Source organism: Phocoena phocoena, chromosome 11, assembly GCF_963924675.1.
Source record: "Phocoena phocoena chromosome 11, mPhoPho1.1, whole genome shotgun sequence".
NCBI lineage: Eukaryota > Metazoa > Chordata > Mammalia > Artiodactyla > Phocoenidae > Phocoena > Phocoena phocoena.
The window spans coordinates 81,919,308-81,942,304 of NC_089229.1; the positions used below are offsets into that span (position 1 = coordinate 81,919,308).

At 38.9% G+C, this 22,997-nt stretch overlaps 1 protein-coding gene across 1 annotated transcript in view; it reads left to right on the top strand.

Annotated features, from left to right (window-relative positions):
- LMNTD1 (lamin tail domain containing 1) overlaps nucleotides 1–20,001 on the top strand; it is a 43,210-nt gene extending 23,209 nt beyond the window's left edge. The window contains exons 4-8 of the mRNA XM_065888198.1: nucleotides 7,799–7,985; nucleotides 8,525–8,644; nucleotides 10,409–10,623; nucleotides 11,232–11,402; nucleotides 19,806–20,001. Coding sequence (XP_065744270.1) covers nucleotides 7,799–7,985; nucleotides 8,525–8,644; nucleotides 10,409–10,623; nucleotides 11,232–11,402; nucleotides 19,806–20,001 — 889 coding nt within the window. The remainder of the gene's footprint in view (nucleotides 1–7,798; nucleotides 7,986–8,524; nucleotides 8,645–10,408; nucleotides 10,624–11,231; nucleotides 11,403–19,805) is intronic.
- Nucleotides 20,002–22,997: the final 2,996 nt, after the last annotated feature.

Here is a 22,997-nt window from a genome sequence, read left to right on the forward strand (position 1 = left end):
GGAAGAACTGAAATGCTAAAGATAAGTTTAATAAACTTTAGAGTAGCAAAAATCTAAAGTAAGATAAGTAAAGTAGCATGGAGCTATCAAGTAGACTCCAACAACTAGAGAAATCAGAGCTTAAATAATGAAAAATTGTCATTTTTAAAGAAGTGATATAGCCCTTTGTCTTTTCAATCTCTATAAATCAAGACCATGCAAAGGCTACTGACAGAATGATTGGTACATCACTCTACACTCTCAGCCAGTCACAACTTAGAGGTTTCAAGTCATTTTCCTACTAAGGAAAAATGGGAAGGCTTACAGGGAAGAAAAAAAGATGACTACAGAAGGTTGTCTGATAGCAGATTAACAGCCCTGGCTCAGTGAATTTCCATGTATTATATGAGGTATTTTCCTGTAACTTTTGGCCTTATATCAAAAGGAAGGCAAATGAAGTGGCTAGCCCTGATATGAACAATGGTATTTTTTCTTTCAGACAAGCTAATTTATTCTACTTATATGCATAAAATAAAAAATTTAACATGAATGAATAAACGTTTCACTTGAATAATGAAATGTTTTTGAAAAGCAACTGTACATATCCAATTACATATATGATAACAAAGAGATAACTGAGCTATTCTAGAGTCTTATCTGGTTAAAAGAAAAACTCAAACTACTGCTCATCTTCCCAGGCAGAAAAAGCAAGTCTCAAAAACAAAAAGGAATTCTGTCAAAAAATAAAAACATCCCACAGAGAATTCAGTAACACTAGAATGAAGATGACATAGAGAAATTCTAGGGCTATTAAATAAGAGTAAAAATGTTATATCTACAATTTAGTAAGAACCATAACAGTAATGTAAAAGAAAGGAACAGGGATATACATTGCTCAAGAGTGAACCTCTCTACAAAACAGCCAACCTCATACAATGTAGTATGGGTATAAAGTGAGACCACTGAAGGCAGTTTGGTAGTGTAGGTCAAGGTTTCATAGATTGGGACTTACCTGGTGGCACAGTGGTTAAGACTCCACACTCCCAATGCAGGGGACCCCAGTTCGATCCCTGGCCAGGGAACTAGATCCCACATGCATGCTGCAACTAAGAGTTCTCATGCCACAACTAAGGAGCCATGTTCCATAACTAAGGAGCCAGTGAGCTGCAACTAAGGAGCCCATGAACCACAACTAAGGAGCCCGCTTGCCACAACTAAGATCCAGCACAACCAAATAAATAAATAAATACATAAAGATTTCATAGATTTTACATCTTATATTCTCACAAGTCCTCTTCTAGGAGAGGAAACTCAGAGTGATAACTTGACATTTGGAGCCACTTTTCTCCTCAAAACAGTTGTCAATTTGAAAGCAGCAGCTAAGAGGCTGAGAAGTTATTCAGAGATTTTGGCAGTCTCACGGGACTGGGTGAATAAAAATTGGCTTGATTCAGGGCCTGTCAAGAAGGAGGGTCACTGATAAACACCCCAGGCTTTCAGTTGTAACTTCAAAGGTACACACAGTATTAAGGCTATCTTCAAAATAAACCAGCCTAATTGGGGCCAAAGCCTAGTGTCAAATTATTTCACACCCTGATTGGATTAAAGTGGTTTCCCCCCAATGTAGATGGCTGCCAGAAGTTAAAGTAAATCCTCTCTGGATCAAGAAAAAATTAGACATAGCTTTAAATTACCTCTGCAATGTTTAATCTATCATACTAGGCACTAAGTCAAAAATAACAAGGCATACAAACACTAAAAGTTGACCCAAAACTAAGATTAAAAATGGACAATAAAAACAGGCCTAGGTGATCCAGATATTATGGTTATCTGACAGGGATTTTTAAATAACCTTGACTAAAATAGTCAAGGAATTAAATGACAAGAAAAATTTTTAGCATAGAACTGGAAACTAAAAATAACAGAATCAGTAGGAAATTCTAGAAAAAAAAATCCAATAACAGAAATTACTATTTCAAAAGTAGATGAGTTTAACAATATATTTGATGCAACAGAAGAGAGAATTATTGAACCGGAACATTCTCAGAAGAAAACATCCAGGCTGAATTATAGAGAGCAAAGAGATTAGAAAAAACAAGCGTAAGGAAAAATTAGGGCAAGATTTTTAAAAATCTAAATGCTTGTAATTGAAGTCACTAAGAGAGTAGAGAAGGACTGAGGTAGAACAGTATTGGTGGAAATACTGGCAGAGAATTTTCCCAAAAATGAAATACATCAAGCCGCAGGTACAAACAACACTACCAACTCCCAGCAAGAGAAAACATAGGGGTAAAAAAAAACCAAACAAAACCTTAGGTACAATGTAGAAAAACTTCTAAAACAGAAGTAAGGAAAATCTTAGTCAGCCAGAGAAAAAGGACACTTACCTTCAAAGGAACAACAAAAAGATTGGTAGCTGGTTTATCAACAGAAAAATAGAAAACAGAAAACTCTGGAATAAATCTCTGGTGAGGGCACTGAGACCAAAACTGCAGGCAATATTTTTAGCACTGTGATTCTACAATTCATAAGAAGTGTATGTTAGTTTTCTCTTGCTGTCATAGGAAGTTATTACCAACATAATAACTTAACATGGATAATACCCACTTATTACCACACAGTTCTTTCAAAAATTTCTGTATATATTTAAATACTATACTATAAATCCATCATAAAAATGTAAAACAACCCTATAGAAATGGACTAAATTATATGAAAGACAATTTTCAAAAGAAAACTGAGTAGCCAATAAGTAGCTTACTCAACTGCACTATAAACAGGGAAAATCAGGTTAAAATAACAATGAGATATTTTGTACCCAAGATATTAAGAAGTCTGAAAATTTCAAGTGTTGTGGAACGAGAAGAAGGAATAGCGCATGCATAGGCAATGGGTGAAGCATGCAATGACATGAATTATCACAAGTCTTGTGAGAAATTCTTGTGGTTTTACAATTTAAGCAAAGATAGGAAGTAGGGAAAAAAAGAAATTAAAGAGGCTGATAGATTACGTAGGGCCTTGTTTCCATGCTGTGACATTGGTGTTTTCTCTAGAAAGAAATGGTCAGACTTTGAAGGATTTATCCTTGTACAAAGATTGCTCTGGAAGCAAAATGTTGATTGGTTAGGAGGGAGCAAGACTGGAGAAACCAGTTAAGACACTGTTACACTGTGACACAGAGGTGATGAGAGCCTAATGAAGACAGCAAATAGGGATGGAGAGAAGGCACTATATACAGAAGCTACTAAAGAGTAATATTAATAGAACATCATCACAGATAAGGCAAGAAGGATAAAAGAGCAGGAAAGTAATAGAAGTTTCAGGCGTGGCCAACAGGATAAATGATGATGAAATTTCCTGGAATAGGTTTTCTGCTTTTCTAAAATGATGTATTCATTTTGGGGCATGTTGATTTAGAGGTATCTCTGGGGTCTTTCTACGGGGTCAGTTGTTTCTATGGGTCTGGAGCTCAGCAGGAAAAGGATTTAGATTTAGCAGTCATCAGTGTATTAATGGTTGCTGAAAGCCCTGTTTGTGGGTGATATCATATATATAGAGTGTGATGGGAATGAAAGAGGGTTAAGGGCAGAATCCCAGGGATTCACGTCTGAGAAATGGATGAAGGAAGAGAAATCTGAAAAAGAGACTATAAAGGAACAACCCGACTGGCAGAAGAAAAACAGTGGACTTGGGGAAACAAGGAGAGAAGGACCTATCTGGCAGAGGCAGGTATCACAGAGACATTAAGACAAAGACTGAGTGGTGGGAATGTAAGTTGAATCACTATGGAAAACAGTATGGAAGTCCCTCAAAAAATTAAAAACAGAGCTATCATATAATCCAGCAATTCCACTTTTGTGTATTTATCTGAAGAAAGCAAAACCTCTAATTCAAAAAGATATATGCACCACCATATTCATTGCAGCATTATTTACAATAGCCAAGATATGGAAACGACCTAAGTGTCCATCAATGGATGATTGGTAAATAAAATGTGGTATAAATATAAAATGCAATATTATTCAGCCATAAAAAAAGAATTAAATCTTGCCATTTGCAACAACATGGATGGACCTCGAAGGCATTCTGCTAAGTAAAGTAAGTCAGAGAAAGACAAACACCATATGATCTCGCTTATCAATGAAATCTAAAAAAAAAAAGAACTCATCGATACAGAGAACAGATTGGTTGCCAGAAGCAAGAGGTGGGGAGTGGGCAAAATGGGAGAAGGGGGTCAAAAAGTACAGATTTCCATTTATAAAATAAATAAGTCATTGGGATGTAATGTACAGAATGGTTACTAATACTAATACACAGTTACTAATACTGTATTGTATTGAACGTTGCTAGGAGAGTAGATCTTAACAGTTTTCCTCACAAGAAAAAATAATTGTAACTATATATGGTGATCAGTGTTGTTAACTAGATTTATTGTGATGATCATTTTGCCTTATATACAAACACTGAATCATTATGTTGTACACCCCAAACTAATATAATGTTATATGTCAGTTATACCTCTATTTAAAAAAAGACAAAGACTGAAAAGTTACCACTCAATTTACTAATTGATGACCAATTTAAGAGGGCCTTAATCATCTTGGTCTAAGGCAGAAATATATGGTCGTGGGTTGAGGGAGTGAATAAGAGATGAAGAACTCATGCCGTAGTCTTTCCAAAAGCTCGGTTGTGATGGCAGTAGGAAGTGGAAGCCAGAGGAGGATTGTGTTTTTCTTTTTTAAGGTTATAGCACTTGGAAGATATGTACATATTTGGGGGAAAGAGGCAGTCTGGAGGGAGAGGTTGGTGTGAAAGGAGAATGGGACTGAAACTCCAAAGCAGCAGCAGGGGGTGGTAAGCAGAGTTTCACTTTCGACGGGAGAAGGGTTCCTCTTGCACTGAAACGAGGTGGCTAGAACGAAGTGTCAGTGTGGGCATGGGTGAAGCTGCTTCTACGTGGAAAGCAGGAAAACACACTTCTTTCTGATGGCTCTATTTGTGGGTGAGATCATTTTCTGACAATAAAACTGGAGATGTGAGGCAGGGATTTGAATGTTGTTGAGGGAATGACAGAAGGTGCTGGCTCAACTCATGAAGAACACAGTTTGCTGCCAATCACTAAGGGCCCACATCTGGCTGGAGACCACTAATTCACTTGGTGGCAGCAGTCTATACTCTGTGTGTGTGTGTGTGTGTGTGTATCTTCTAGCAGTGCTCAACCACCAGGGTGTATACAAAATTTAAACAATTTGAATGGTTGGATCAAACTTCTTTGAGATTTTACTAGTTGAAAAAGAAGAACAAGAACTGACATTTATTGAGAGAACTGGGACATGGCAGTTAATCTCTCTAAACCTCAGTTTCCTTTTCTATAAAGTTGGACTAAAAATAGTACCTGTCTCACTGGGTTTTTGTGAGAATTAAATGAGATAATATAGTTTTTTTCAAATTTTTTATGGTGAACTTCAATAAGAAATACGTAGCCTTTTGTGAGAATTAAATAAGTAACTACCAGTCCACAATGCCTTTACCAAAACATTTGGAGACTTACATGTTTCCAAATTCAGAATTTGGAGGATTTTAAGAAAGTATTATGGTGACTAGAACACATATTACATAACACCCCAATAGGGCTTGGAGAAGTATCCAAAATCAAACAGTAATCTTTCCACAGCCAAATTTATGAATAGTTACACAAATCATGAATGAAGACAGTAACTAGCCTCTCCTCAGTTTCAGCTCAGGTTTTGCCACCAAAGGAATTCAGGTCAGATTTTGCTTCAAGTGTGTTTTTTTAGGAATCTTTTGGTTTTTCAGATATGTTTGCATTTTGGAATTATAGATATGAAATCATAGATTTATTGATAATATGTTAAGAGTGCCTGGCACATCATAAGTATTGGTTCCTATTATTGGTAGGGGTATATTTCATTTTTAAAATTATGTCCCTAACCCACCAAAGGGATTTCATGGCTTATTGGGTTGGCCAAAAGTTTCATTCGTTTTTTCTCTGTAAGATGACTCTAGTAGCACTTAGTTGTCTTTAACTTCATTCAAAACAATTTTGTTAGATTGTATGTGACAGCTGTCATATAAGCATGCATTTAAAAAAAGACATCAAAATTGGTGAATTTTTGTGTGGCCATTTTAATATTGAAGATGGAAGAAAAAAAGCAACATTTTTGGCATATTATGCTTTATTATTTCAAGAAAAGTAAAAATGCAACCCACATGCAAACAAAGATTTGTGCAATGTATGGAGAAGTTGCTGTGACTGATTGAATGTGTCAAAAGTGGTTTGCAAAACTTTGTGGTGGAGATTTCTCGCTGGACAATGCTCCATGGTCAGGTAGACCAGCTGAAGTTGATACTGATCAAATCGAGACATTAACTGACAGCAATCAACGTTATACCATGCGGGAGATAGCCGACATACTCAAAATATCCAAATCAAACATTGAAAATCATTTGCACCAGCTTAGTTATGTCAATCGCTTTGATGTTTGGGTTCCACATAAGTTAAGCAAAAAAAACCTTCTTGACTGTATTTCCACATACGATTCTCTACTGAAATGTAATGAAAATGTTCCGCTTTTTAAACAAATTGTGATGGGCAATGAAAAGTGGATACTGTACAATAATGTGGAATGGAAGTAATCGTGGGGCAAGCGAAATGAACCACCACCAACCACACCAAAGGTGGGTCTTCATCCAAAGAAGGTGATGTTGTGTATATGGTGGGATTGGAGGGGAGTCCTTTATTATGAGCTCCTTCCAGAAAACCAAACGATTAATTCTAACAAGTACTGCTCCCAGTTAGACCAACTGAAAGCAGCACTCAACGAAAAGCGTCCAGAATTAGTCAACAGAAAACACATAAGCTTCCATCAGGATAAGGCAAGACCACATGTTTCTTTGACGACCAGGCAAAAACTGTTACAGCTTGGCTGGGAAGTTCTGATTCATCTGCCGTATTCACCAAACATTGCACCTTCGGATTTCCATTTATTTGGGTCTTTACAAAATTCTCTTACTGAAAATTTTCAATTCCCGGAAGACTGTAAAAGGCACCTGGACAAGTTCTTTGCTCAAAAAGATAAAAAGTTTTGGGAAGATGGAATTATGAAGTTGCCTGAAAAATGGCAGAAGGTAGTGGAACAAAAGGGTGAATACGTTGTTCAATAAAGTTCTTGGTGAAAATGAAAAATGTGTCTTTTATTTTTACTTAAAAACAGAAGGCACTTTTTGGCCAACCCAATACTTATAGGTTGTGACCCACACTCTGAAAAATGCTGATATATAAATGTTTAACCTGGTCCTTGATACATACTAAGCCCTCGAAATGTTAGAAGGGGAAAAAATACCATCTTATATGTGTATGTTTTAAGTTTGCAGAATTCTTTTAAGCATATAGTTGCAATTCATGTTCATAGTAACCTTATCAGAAATAAACTAAATAGTTTAACTTTCCTCTTGATCTACTTGAGAGTTTCACGTCTCAGTATTTCTTGTGAAGAACAGTAGGAAATTTAAATAATAATAATAGTACCTCCCAATGGCATTTTTATCTTGATACCTAAAGCATTTTTAAAGTTTATTTTATGTGAAAGATCATTTTGTTGCACAGATAACCAAACAGAACTAAGAAATCAAGCCATTTGCTTAAGGCACAAAATACACTATTTCTACATGGAATTTGTCCAACAGAATATACAGCTTAAGAGCAACTTCCAAAGCATATTTATTATCCAGTCCTTAAAGTGAGCTAAAGACACGCTCAGCTGAAGGCACCTTATAATCTTTGAGTTTTATTTTCTAGTGCTCTTGGAGACATTAAAATAGCTGAAGTGAATGTCAAAGGTTTATGCGTGAAGCTCATTAACTCTTCCCTTGACAAAGAACTGGAAATCGGAAATCATATTCTCCAACAAAATGTGGATGGACAAACAGTCTCTCTGTACCAATTCCTTCCCAATATCATAATGCAGGCCAATTCCACAGTAACAGTGAGTATAAGATATAAATACTATGAACTAGATTTGTTCAGGAAAAACTCATTTACCCTGTCAGACCGTGGCTTAGCACCAGTGGTTTCTTCATCCCTTGATCTCTCTGTTAAATGTGATTTTTTTGGTTGTTGGTGGTTAATTGTGCCACTTCGTCCATCTCTGGATATAAATGAATACCCATAATTAAATTTCCATAGCTTTCTTCAATTTGGCATACAATACTTTGTGCTTTTATGATTTAACTATCAAAATAAAATACCTAAGTTCCTAAAACTAAGCAAACATAATCTTTAAAGAAAAAACAAAGAGAGGGTTTGTTTAGGCGACACTGGAGAGTTCCCCTCTCTTTCTTGGGCTTTACTCTAAACCACATACAGTAGCTGTTCAGTTACACAGCTTGACATTACATATTATACAGTCATTACATTTTAAAAACCTCACCTGTTTAGAAAGATGTGTTGCAGTAACCCTCTGACATTTATAAAACTATGTTGAACTCCAATGGCAATTGTTATTAACAAACTATTTTCTTTCAGGTCTGGGCAGCAGCATCTGAAGCAAAGCACCAGCCGCCATCAGAGTTTCTTTGGAAGGAACAAAACAGATTTAGGACAAGCCCAAATTGTACAACAATCCTGTGCAAACCTAATGGTGAAGTCAGTGTCCTGTTCTTTTTTTTTTTTGGCTGCGTCGGGTCTTCGTTGCTGCACGCGGGTTTTCTCTAGTTGCGGCAAGCGGGGGCTACTCTTCGTTGTGGTGCGCAGGCTTCTCATTGCGGTGGCTTCTCTTGTTGCAGAGCACTGGCTCTAGGCTCTAGGCATGCGGGCTTCAGTAGTTGTGGCTTGCGGGCTTAGGTGCTCCGCGGCTTGTGGGATCTTCCCGGACCAGGGCTCGAACCCATGTCCCCTGCATTGGCAGGTGGATTCTTAACCACTGAGCCACCAGGGCAGCCCCGAGTCTACTGATTTTTAAACAGGGCTAGATATTTTTCACCAACCACATTGTTGTCCTATATGATTTGCAGCCTCTATATTACATGTCAGAAATTTAATAGGCATCTTGTATGATTCAACGCCTGGGACTTTCCCAATACACTGTTTTCTATTAGAGATTCAGATATGGAACAGACCGCTCCTGTGCCATAGGAACTCAAAGGGCTATTTATATGTACATTATCTCCTTTGATTCTCAGATTATTTAAGCATTTTACAAAGGAAGAAAATGGGGCTTGGAAAGTTAAATGGCTGGCTCAAGGTCACATGATAGGCAAAATGGCAACAGTAAAATAAAACCAGACAAAAGAGCCTACAGGGTTCATATGGTCAACATTCCAGAGGTGAATGTTTTCCAGAGGAAAACTTGTCATTTTATCACATTATCACTGTCATTATCATCAGACGTTTTTAAGCCCCCTATAGTACAGGAAGAAATAAAATATTGCCCTTGGCTAAGAAAGGCTTACAATCTAACTGAGAGAGATTGCACTCAAAAGATCATAAGCCTATTTTCCACGCAAATACCTATGTTTGAGCTGCAAAAAAGGAGAATCCCTAACTGATGAACTGAACCAAAAGTGGGGTTTTCCTGCTGTGAGCCATGAAATTAAACCTTTTAAGAAAGATTGCCTCTTTCTCTTTCTCTGCTGTGGGCCTAGCCTAGCTGCACTTGCCTTGTGTTGCCTTTATGTCTGTTTAGCTGGCAAACAAAGGGTTTGGCAATGGTTACAGCATCAACCCAAACCTCTAATTTTATAAACTAAAAACAGATCACGAGAACAAGTAGAATGATAGGGCACACTTCGGTGCCTAACTTTTCTCATGTTGAACAAAAACATAATTATTAGTCCCTACACATGATTTTTCTGAATAATTTTTGCACATATATGTGCACATATATGCCACATATTCAGGAAACCAAAAAAAAAAAAAACCTGCCCACCTAGGATTCTAACCTGGAGGATGTGGTTTCCTCTCCATGTCTTTAGTTCTAATGCCCATCCCCCATCTCAAATAAGACTAGACAGATGATAGATAAGTCTTAACCATTAAAATTTAACTTATTAATATTACAACTACTGTTGCATAGTTCTTTATAGTTACAAAATTCAGTAGCTTAACTGAATCTCACCACACCCTCATAGAACACCCTCACCACCACCCTCCCCATTTTACGTATGAGGACACAGCCCAGGACAGTAGGTGACTAATCTGCCTGAGAGTATACAGCTTGTAATTTTCACAACTGGAAACTAAGGCCAGGATGTCTTACTACAGCCTCATCATGTGTTTCACTAATCCTTACACAGGACGTAAATGACATCACAGTTTGACTTTGAAATTTTATTGCAATAAGCCTATGTCATTTAAAAAAGAAAAACCTAACTCCAATAGTATTTCATGTCAATAAATCGTTTTTGTTAGGCTGTTGCCTGGTACACTCCTATCCACTGGAAGCAAGCATGGGAGAAATTAGAGACTGACATTGAATGTGACAGATGCTCAGTAGTAAGTCCAACATCTCAAAGGCACATGTTTCATTGGCCAGCAGCTACAACTACAACTAAAGAAAAACAAGACCAATCTAAGCAAGATATCTCAAAATATCAGGTGGAACGAGTTCAAGCTTCTCTTACAAGGTAAAAGTTGCTTGTTTTCTTTTTTTTTTAAATTAAGTCCTTCCCACAATTAATAAGGGCTGAGCCGGTGGGAGTGACTGGGTGACAAGTAGATATATGATGAATAGGTAAATCAATAAAGACCAAAACACTCCTATTTTGAATAAGACCATAAAAACCATAATAGCTTTTATGTTTTAAAACATAAAAACACAGAGCTAGTAGGGTAAACTCGTGGGATGATAAAGGCTGTCAATTTCCACTGGGTGATATCAAGACCCCTCTGGTCATTTCATTCCACAACAGCACTGCTGTTAGAGGTAAGGCCGTGGAGTAGTGCAGAGATGAAGTTATCACCACACCTTTGGCAGTGCTTAGGTGGAGGAAGATTTGCATCGTCTAGAATTTTCATCTTGGATCAAGAGCTGGCTGTGGCTGAAAGAACGGAATTTATGTTATTCATTTGTAGGCAAATGCTTCTGATGTGATAATGGAGCTGCCCACAAAGTCTAGAAAAGCCATATTCTCTGGTCTTGGAACATGCTTTCACTCTAATTGAGCTTTCATTATTAATGCCACTGTATGAAGTGCCTTTGGGGTTCAATTTGGGCTTAATTTTTCTTTTACAGAGAAAAAGAAATCCCACCAACCCTTTTCCCCAATCGCAGCCCCTGGTGCCACAGTCCTCATGTCTCTGCACATCCTTACTGTCCACTGATAGATCCTCACAACACCTACATGACTGAACGCAGCTTAGACAGACAGCCCAGGTCTCAGTCAGCCAAGCCTGATCCAGCCAGGTAAGCCAAAGGGATACTTATTCCAGTGGAGAGTAAGTGGTGAGTGTGTGTGTGTGTGTGTGTGTGTGTGTGTGTGTGTGTGTGTGTGTAGAACTGGTGAAAAGGTGGTTAAGTTGTAAAAGTCTCTAAGTATTAAAAAGTATTCATATCCTCAAGAACAGAAGGCCTCTAAAGCAAGTACCGTGAGCTGTTCACTTATTTGCTCTAGCACAGTATCTGAGTGCATCAACGAATCCAAAGAACAGCATGGCCAGCAAGAGTACGTAGGCTTGGGCTTCCCTGGTGGCGCAGTGGTTAAGAGTCCGCCTGCCGATGCAGGGGACACGGGTTCGTGCCCCGGTCTGAGAAGATCCCACATGCCGCGGAGCGGCTGGGTCCGTGAGCCATGCCCACTGAGCCTGCGCGTCCAGAGCCTGTGCTCCGCAACGGGAGAGGCCACAACAGTGAGAGGCCCGCGTAAAAAAAAAAAAAAAAAAAAAAAAAAGAGTACATAGGCTTCTTGAAGTTTGGTCAAAAGTATAATTTGTTTTTCATTCGGCAGGATAAATTGTTCCGGTAAGTTAAGCTGTGCTAAAAAAATATCCATCTTTTCCAAACACACTCTAATATTATTCCCAAATTCTTACTCTATTTCACCCAGAAATTTCTTATTTAAATCCTCTAAATAAAGCTTTTAGACTTGGTATTATTAGCCCAGGATCTGTTAATGGACTTCAGGAAGTCCATGAATCTGGCTAAACTTGGAGAAAAAAACTATATGATGCTTTCTGGCAAGAAAGTCCATGAGGTTCACCAGACGCTGCCAAATGATTAAGAAGAACTGATTAGACACAGTGCAGATTCTAAGCTGTGGAGAAAGACCTTCATGGAGCAGCTGTATCCTGGTGAGGTTATAATGATTTACAAACCTATACTTAGCAGAGGGATGCTTTTTTATTTTATTTATTTTGTTTTTGTGTGTGTGTGTGGTACGCGGGCCTCTCGCTGTTGTGGCCTCTCCCATTGTGGAGAACAGGCTCCGGACGCGCAGGCTCAGCGGCCATGGCTCACGGGCCTAGCCACTCCGCGGCACGTGGGATCCTCCCGGACTGGGGTACGAACCCGTGTCCCCTGCATCGGCAGACGGACTCTCAACCACTATGCCACCAGGGAGGCCAGGGATGCTTTTTTAAATGAAATCTTTGCAGAATCCCAGTGTATGAAACGGATAAAAGGAGACCCGTCCAAGGTGAAGAGTGATTCCCACTACCCACCACACCCAACTTCTTTCCTCCTTCCCTGTGACCTTTGAGACACCTCTCTGGAATCACAGGATTCTGTATACACAGTATAAGAACCACCATGTTAGTATGCTAACACATGTTGGGAAATAGCACCCTCCAAAATAATACCTTTTAGAAGTGGAATGATGGAAATTCTGTAAATTCCTGAATGTATTCCATTGCATAAAATTAAGTATCCTATATCTTTGTGCCTGAGTTTCTTCATCTGTAAAGTAAGAGACTTGTGTCTGATATTTAAAGAGCTCTTTCAGCAATGTTTTATATACACATATACATTTAATATACATATATATACTTTATAGACACACATATTTAGTACTTCATGAGTTAGATTTGAGATTTCCAAGAAGTACATTCATGTTTTTTGCCAATTAATGATAGCCTTCACTCTTTTACTTATTTTGAACAACTTGTTTTCCAGAGAAATTTAACTTCAAATTTTCTTGTTGCACCTTTCTATAGTGGTGGCAACTCACCTTGATTATTCAGTAATTTTTCCTATTCAACATAAATTTCACTGTATTTGTATATTTTTTTATAAATTTATTTATTTTTGGCTGCGTTGGGTCTTCATTGCTGCGTGTGGGCTTTTTCTAGTTGCGGCGAGCAGGGGCTACTCTTCGTTGTGGTGCAAGAGTTTCTCATTGCGGTGGCTTCTCCTGTTGCGGAGCACGGGCTCTAGGCACACGGGCTTCAGTAGTTGTGGCTCACAGGCTCTAGAGCACAGGCTCAGTAGCTGTGGCACACGGGGTTAGTTGCTCCACAGCAAGTGGGATCTTCCCGGACCAGGGCTTGAACCCATGTCCCCTGCATTGGCAGGCAGATTCTTAACCACTGCACCACCAGGGAAGTCCTGTATTTGTATATTATGTAATGATAATTTTATTTATTTATTTATTTATTTTTGCGGTACACAGGCTTCTCACTGTTTTGGCCTCTCCCGTTGCGGAGCACAGGCTCCGGACGTGCAGGCTCAGCGGCCTTGGCGCACGGGCCCAGCCACTCCACGGCATGTGGGATCCTCCCAGACTGGGGCACGAACCCGTGTCCCCTGCATCAGCAGGCGGACTCTCAACCACTGCGCCACCAGGGAAGCCCTGTAATGATAATTTTAAAAGAGAGTTGCTTTGATACCTTCAGGGTCTCTGTTCATCATTACATACTTTTTAAATTTTCTATTCATTAAATTTTCAATATTAACAGATATACAGCAGAATTTTAAGAGTTTTTCTTTGATTTCAATTGAGAAAGATGGCCACAAAGAGACAGATGTTATGAATGACTTGTTGATCATTGATTGGGTAACAGCAGTCCCTGAATCAACAGTTCATTTCCTTGAAAAAATATGTAACATGATTCTTCAAGCAAAAGTTACCTTGTCTGCTAATTAGCCAGTCTCTTTTTAATTTGCTTACCATTGAGCTATTTGCTATCAGTAGCACACTCCTCAATAATTGACAAAGAAAAAAAGAGATAAAACAAAAATTCACCAATTTTACTCAAAATTTCTTCAATCCTGCTTCTTCCCCTCTACAGTGATAAATAGGCTAGTTTGCTGAGTTACAGAAGAAAGAATCTCAGTTGCATGTGACTCTTCTACTGGGAATAGCTGCCTTGTTTTTAACTGCGCCTCTCAAATATATTATAGAAGAGCTTAGAGACTAACAATTAAGATAATTTTAAAGAAACATCTACACATCTCATGCTTACTTTATACCAAGCACATTTTGTTTTTTTAACATGTTAAAATACAGAAAGTATAGAGGATAACGTTAAAAGCACCCATGTACTTATCCTTCAAGATTAACGCATGCTAACATTTTGTCATATTGCTTCACATTACCAAAAATCCCATAAATTTGAAATCCCCTTTGATCTTCTTTTGAGTTCTGATATAAAATAGGAATAAGTCATTCTGGTCCTCATTATCACACTTTAATTACATATATATTCATAAAACATGTATAGTATAATTGATGTATTTTTAATTTACATAAATGGCACTAAATACAGCACATGACACATAATAGTTTAATACATGTTTGATGAAGGACAGACAGAATAGGAGACACTGAAGGTTTTTAAACAGGCATCTTACAGAGTTATATCTGCATTTTAAAGAGAATTTTGGAAGCAGTGTTGAAAATGAAGTGGAGTGGAAAATATTCCAAAATCTAGGAGGAAAGAAGGAAGGAAGGAAAGAATAGAAAAGTAAGAAGAAGAAAAAGAAGAACAAAGCAGGTTAGAAAAAGAGACTGGGGACAAGTTGGTCTTGTAGAGTTATAATTTGAGTCCCAAAAGGACAGGAGAGCAAGACTGGGGCAGAAGTAATATTTAAAGAAATAATGACAAAAATCTCAAAAATTGATGAAAGGCATCAAGCCACAGAAACAAGAAAAATAAATTCTAAGCAGCACAAATCCAAAGGAAACTACACCTATATATTATAATAAAACTTCAGAAAACCAAATAATGGAAGTCAGAAGACAATGGAATGAAATCTTCAGTGCGCTAATGTACTAAAAAGAACTATCCTAGAGTTCTATACCAAGCAAAAATCAACTTCAAAAAATGAGGTGAAATAAAGACATTCTCAGGCAAACAAAAGCTGAGAGAATTCATCAACAGCAAACCCACATTAAGGAAATACTTCAACTAGAAAGAAAATGGTCTTAGAAGGATGCACAGAGATGTTGGAAGAAGTGAAAAAAAATGCAGAGTCAAAACGTGGATCAACATAAGTGAATATTCACTACACAAAACAATACTAATATTGCCTCATAGGGTTTAAAATATAGAGAGAATCTAAATACATGACAACTGTATTCGTTTCACAGGGCTACCATAACAAAGTACCATAAACTCAGTGGCTTAAAACAACAAATCTATTCTCTCACAGTTCTGGAGACTAGAAGTCAAATCAAGTTGTCACCAGGGCCAAACACTCTCTCTCTGAAGGTTTTAGGGGATTATCCTTCCTTGCCTCTTCTTACCTTCTGTTGGTTGCTGGCATTCCTTGGTATTTCTTGTCTTGTAGATACATCACTCTAACCTCTGCCTCCATCTTCACATGATCTGTGTATCTGTGTCCATACTTCCTTCTTCTTTTAAGGACACGAGTCATTGGATTAAGGCACACTCTAATCTAGTATGACATCATCTTAACAATTTCATCTACAAAGACCCAGTTTCCAATTCACAACCTCAAGGGGTTAGGACTTCAACATATATTTAGGAGGGACAAAATTAACCTATAATAACAACAGCAATAGCACAAAAATTGGTAGGGGAGTAAATGGAGTTAAAGTACTGTAAATCCCATGATTTGTCCAATAAGTTATAAAAGTAACAATTTATATTAGACTTTAGTAAATCAAGTATGCATGCTGGAATCTCGGATAAATACTGCAAGAATAGTATACGAATGTGTTTCTGACATATATTTCATACTTTCATCATCATTCAGTTCAAAATATATTCTAATTTTCAATGTGACCTTCTTTGAGACATGGGTTATTTGGGGATAATATATTATAAACAAAGTGGATGTATTTCAAAAATGCAAAGTTGGTTCAAGCTTTGAAAATTAATTAGTTAACAGAATAAAGAAGAAAATTATAACCATCTCAATAGATATAGAAAAATCATTTGATAAAATTCAGTACCCACCCATGAGGAGAAAACCTTAGAAAATTAGGATTATAAAGAATTTCCTTTATATCTACAAAAATCCTAATGCAGACTATCATACTAAATGGTGAAGTGATTGAAGTTTTCCCCTTGAGATTCAGCTCAAGGCAAGAATTCTCTTTATGCTTACTTCTGTTCAGCATTGTACCAGAAGTCCGAGTGCAATAAGGCAAGAAAAATGAATTTACAAATATCCCGTAATTCATCAGTTTTATTCCCAGGAATTATATATGCCTAACAAATACATACACATGTGGACCAAATGACAAATACAATAATCATAGCAACTCTATTTGTATTAGCCAAAATGTAGAAGCAATCCAATTGTGCATCAACAATAACATGGATAAATTATGATATATTAATACAATCCCATAAGCAATGAATACTAACTACTGTTACATGCAATAACACCATTGAATCATATGAGCATGATATTGAACAAAAGATGCCATACCGAAAGGAACATATATTATACGATTCCGTTTATATAAAATTCAAAAACATACAAAACTATGCCATGGTGTCAAAGGTCAGAATAGTGTTATCTCTGGAAGAAAGAAAGGACTAGTACTTGAAGGTTACACAAAACTGCTTCTAGAGTACTAACAATGTTCCATTTCTTGATCTGAGTGGTGTTTACATGAATCACTGTTTTCATCGTGCTGTGCAGTTATGACTTGTGAACTTTTCTGCATGTATGTTATAAAAGTTTATTTTTAGAAACTTGATGACAAAGAAAAGGAAAATTAGAAAGGGAAGAAAGCATAGTTACAGTAATGAGCACTGACAACTTATACCCTGACAAGGAAGGAGAAAGAAAATCTAAAAAAATAGACTGATGAGCTCAAAATAAATGTGAATAATATGAGGCTTATTTAGTGTAGGAGAAAAATAGTCTTAATTTTCTGAAATATGTCTAATCATATCAATATATTGCAATGTATTCGTCTTATTATATTTCATCAGAGCGCAGTCATTTCCAGGAACATCTCATGGCAGAGATGGCTAATTACTGCCCCTAAACCATTGTTCCTTTAGACACAAGACCCATAGGTCCAGGGAAACCTAAACTCATGGCCACCAAGAATAAAGCCTGTTTTTCTCAGTCTCTGTATCTAGGCGGAACCATGTGTCTACATTCTGTATGATAGAATGTGGACAGAGATTGTGTACACAGCATCTGGATCATGCCCTTGGACAGTGTGCTCCTCTGTGTCACCTCTGTGCCATGATTACAGGGTGGAGCTGCCATCTTTCAAGTCAGGGATGAAGCCATGTGTTGAGGATAGAAAAGCCATCCTAAATGCCCTGTACTGGCACATCTGCAGACTAAGAGAGAGAGAAACCATCTTGTGTCAGCCATCGTTAAGTCTAAACGAGATGGCCCACATGGGATCACTACCATTTAGTTTCACTTAACAGACTACTGATCAAAAAGAAAACAAAAATCTCAGCTAGAAAGGACATTTTTAAGACAATTGGGTAAATTGAAATATAGAATGAATGTTAGATATTGACAAACCACTGTTCTTTCCTTAGGTGTGTTAATTTTATTGAGGTTATATTCGTTGTTCACAGATCCATACAGAAATCTTTACTTGATTCCTAAAGGTTTGGTGTGGTATAAGCATAGATAGATAATGCAAATGTGCCAAAATATTAATTAGTGAATCTGGGTGACAGGTATACAGATGTGGTTGTATTATTCCTTCATATTTTCTGTATGTATGGAACCTCCCACAATAAAAATTAAAAAAAAAAAAGACACTTTTGATAGAATGTAGTATGCACTTGGAGATATTAGAGCAGGAGTCCTCAACCCCTGGGCCATGGACTGGTACTGGTCTGTGGCCTGTTAGGAACCAGGCCACACAGCAGGAGGTGAGCGGCAGGCGAGCAAGCGAAGCTTCATCTGTATTTACAGCCACTCCCCATCGCTCGCATTGCCACCTGAGCTCCGCCTCCTGTCAGATCAGCGGCGGCGTTAGATTCTCATAGGAGCGGGAACCCTACTGGGAACTGCGCATGCGAGGGATCTAGGTTGTGCGCTCCTTATGAGAATCTAAAGCCTGATGATCTGAGGGGGAGCTGAGGCAGTGATGCTAGCGCTGGGGAGCGGCTGCAAATACAGATTATCCTTAGCAGAGAGGTCTGACTGCACAGAGACCACAATAAATCAGCTGCTTGCAGACTCATATCAGAACCCTATCAGTGAGTGGCAGGTGACAGTTAAGCTGCATCTGGTGGCAGGCTTTCAGTCAGAATCTGACACGTATTTTACTCCGTGCGTGGCCCACCCATTATTTTATTTACCTCTTCCATCCGCGCCTCTTTCCCACACTGTGCACTTCTCTCAGTCACAGTTTTGGTAAGCCCACAAGCTAACCCTAGCCAAAATGAGTAAAACACAAATGTCGCTGGAGAGCTTCTTTGAAAAGGGGGAAGGACCCAATGATGAGACAGCAGAAGACTCTAAGACTGCCAACAAAATGAAAGCTGTATTTAAAAGAAAATACCAAGAGTCCTATTTAAATACGGGTTCATTGCAACAGGTGTTTCACATTCTCCAAGCCCATTTTGTATAATATGTGGTGACCCGCTATCCAACGAAGCCATGAAACGCTTCGCCACATAGAGACCAAGCACCCTGCATTAAAAGACAAGGCTTTGGAGTTTCTCAAAAGAAAAACACATGAACACGAAGAACAGAAGCAATTATTGAAGGCCACCACTTCCTCAAATGTGTCTGCACTGAGAGCGTCATTCTTAGTAGCTAACCACATTGCTAAAGCTGAGAAGCCCTTAGTATTGGTGAAGAGTTGATCCTGCCTGCTGCTAAGGATATTTGTCATGAACTTTTAGGAGAGGCTAGCACCATAATTAGACGAATTGATGAAATAGCAGAGGATACTGAGGCATAATTGTTAGAGCGGATTAATGAGTCACTGTCATACTCAATCCAGGTTGACGAGTCTACTGATGTTGACAAGGCAACAATGCTTGTTTTTGTGCGATGTATTTTCAGGAGGATGTGCATGAGGATATGTTACGTGCACTTTTGTTGCCAACCAACACCACAGTCGTTGAATGATTACATAACAGGAAAACTGAATTGGTCACTTTGTGTCGGTATATGCACAGACGGAGGTGCTGCCATGACTGGATGGCTTTCTGGTTTCACTACTCAGGTCAAAGAGGTCACTTCTGAATGTGAGTCTATGCACCATGTCATCCATAGAGAAATGCTGGCTACCCGAAAAATGTCACCTGAACTTAACAGTGTTTTGCAGGATGTGATTAAAATTATCAACCACATTAAAGTACATGCCCTTAACTCACGTCTGTTCACGCAGCTCTGTGAGGAGATGGGTGCAGAGCACACACATCTTCTCTTATACACAGAAGTGAGATGGTGTTCTAAATGTAGATCACTGGCCAGAGTTTCTGAGTTACAAGAGCCGCTCCAGAGATTTCTTTTAGAAAAACCGTCACCACTGGCAGCACATTTCAGTGACACAGAATGGGTCGCAAAACTTGCTTACTTGTGTGACATATTCAACCTGCTCAACGAACGCAATGTCACTTCAGGGGAGAACGACAACTGTGTTCAAGTCGGCAGATAAAGTGGCTGCCTTCAAAGCCAAACTGGAATTATGGGGGTGATGAGTAAATATTGGGATTTTTGACATGTTTCAAACATTAGCAGAGATTTTGAAAGAGACTGAGCCAGGGGCTTCTTTCTCCCAGCTGGGGCATGATCACCTGTCTCAGCTTTCAGAAGAGTTTGAGCGTTACTTCTTAAGCACAGAAGACCCCTGAATTGGGAAGGAATGGATCTGCGACCCATTTGTGAATAATCGACTTTGTCCATGCTAGAAGAGGATCAACTGCTTGAGATCGCAAATGACGGTGGCCTTAAAAGTATGTGTGAGACAACTTCAAATCTCCATACGTTCTGGATTGAAGTCAAGCCGGAATATCCTGAGATTGCCGCAAAAGGAGCCTGCTTCCATTTCCAACATCCTATCTTTGTGAAGCAGGGTTTTCTGCAGTGACGGCGACCAAAGCGAGATCACGGAGTAGACTGCACGTAAGTAACACACTTAGGTGTCACTGTCTCCCATCCCCCCCAGATGGGACCATCTAGTTGAAGGAAAACAAGCTCAGGGCTCCCACTGATTCTGCATGATGTGAGTTGTATAATTATTTATATATTACAGTGTAATAAGAATAGAAATAAAGTGCACGATAAACGTAATGCGCTTGAATCATCCCTAAACCATCCCCCCACCCCACCCCCTGCCGTCCGTGGAAAAATTGTCTTCCACGAAACGGGTCCCTGGTGGCAAAAAGGTTGGGGACCGCTGTATTAGAGCACAGAGGCAAGGCACTGACCACAGCATAACAGAGTCGCTCTTGGAAAGGCTATGGACCCTTTAACAATGCAGATGTGTTTGCATTGTTCTGCCGCCATTGTTCCCAGTCCAAGCATGCGCTTTCTTCTTGCTGAAAATAGCTGACAGACTGTGGACAAATTTGTCAGATCCCTTCTGTAACTCGAATCAAATGGCAGAAACTAGCCGGCGGAGATTATCCTACAGACATTGCTTTAAGCTAACAGTGTGGGGGTGTGCCCTGTTTAAGGCACTGTATTTGCACACTGTCTAATATGCTTGCCTATCATCTGTCATCCATGTTACACACTGCAGTGGCATTCATTTTAATTGTGGACTCGACCGCTGCTACCGTCTTCCATAAAAATGTTATTATAGTAATAATAACAATAATGTTCCTTAGTTTCTGAGGGTTGCAAAGCCACACTTTAAAAGTCAATCTGTTAGAAAACAAATGAAACTTGAACATAGATAACAGTATACAGGAATGGAACAGTTAAAATCTCATCAGGGGGCTTCCCTGGTGGCGCAGTGGTTGAGAGTCCGCCTGCCGATGCAGGGGACACGGGTTCGTGCCCCTGTCCGGGAAGATACCACATGCCGCGGGGCGGCTGGGCCCGTGAGCCATGGCCGCTGAGCCTGCGCGTCCGGAGCCTGTCCTCCGCAACGGGAGAGGTCACAACAGTGAGAGGCCCGCGTACCGCAAAAAAAAAAAATCTCATCAGTGTAAGCTCTATAGTAAGATCACATTCATGGAATTTTACTTTAGTTAAACTGTGGGTCTGACTCACTGCATTTCAATAGATCCAGTCTATCTGTTCTGGGATCAAAGTATTTTTTTCCCATAAGAATATACCTCCAGAGCTTCGCTGGTGGCACAGTGGTTGAGCATCCGCCTGCCACTGCAGGGGACACGGTTTCGAGCCCTGGTCCAGGAAGATCCCACATGCCGCGGAGCAACTAAGCCCGTGTGACACAACTACTGAGCCTGCGCTCTGGAGCCAGTGAGCCACGGCTTCTGAGCCCACACACCACAACTACTGAAGCCGGCGCACCAAGAGCCTGTGCTCTGTAACAAGAGAAGCCACCGCGATGAGAAGCCCGCGCACCACAATGAAGAGTAGCCCCGTTCACCGCAACTAGGGAAAAGCCCTCACGCAGCAATGAAGACCCAAAACAGCCAAAAATAAATAAATAAATAAAAATTTAAAAAATATATATATACTTCCAATCCATGATGGTAACAAAGCAAAACAAATACAAGTTTGAAATAAATTTTCTTTATGCATTCTTCATATTAGTATCTGTTCTGTTTACTCGTGTTTAGACCTGTATTGCATTGTTTACATTTTGCAGATTAAGAATTTGGAACGTCGAATGTCACTTATATGACTGGCCAGATTTTCAGTTAATATATGTGTGTGTATGTATGTATATATATATATATGTATGTATATATATATATATACACATATGGCAGTATTAGTCAACAATATAACTAGAAATTGTATGAATTGATATATAGAAATTTTAAAACAAAATACCTGACTATCCTCTGGAATACAGAAGGCCAAATACTTGGACCTCTTACAATCACACTAAATAGAAAATAATTACTTGTAAGAACACTACAAAATGCCAAGGGTTTCAGTTCATTTTTTATTATAAAATAATAACATCAAAAAAGTAGGAACTCTTTTATAAAGGAAAATCATATTAAATCATGTATTTAAAAGTAATGATTTTTCTCTTCTGTTGCTTGATTTCAGAAAATTCCGATTGCAATATCACAATACTTCTGTAGGAGTTTCTTTTTTTAAAAAATAGACAAGTGAGGGCTTCCGTGGTGGCGCAGTGGTTGAGAGTCCGCCTGCCGACGCAGGGGACACGTGTTCGTGCCGGGGTCCGGGAAGATCCCACATGCCGCGGAACGGCTGGGCCCATGAGCCATGGCCGCTGAGCCTGCGCTCCGCAACGGGAGAGGCCACAGCAGTGAGAGGCCCGCGTACCGCGAAAAAAAAAAAGACAAGTGAGAACCATTTATATGTCTCTTCTTAGAGCTGAAATAAAGGTTTCTTGAATGACGCTATAAAGAATTCCAAGATATTGGTCTTTTTTTTTTAATATTTTGTTATAACCTTAACTTTTTTGTTTGTTTTTTGTTTTTTTTAAACATCTTTATTGGAGTATAATTGCTTCACAGTGCTGTGTTTCTGCTTTATAAC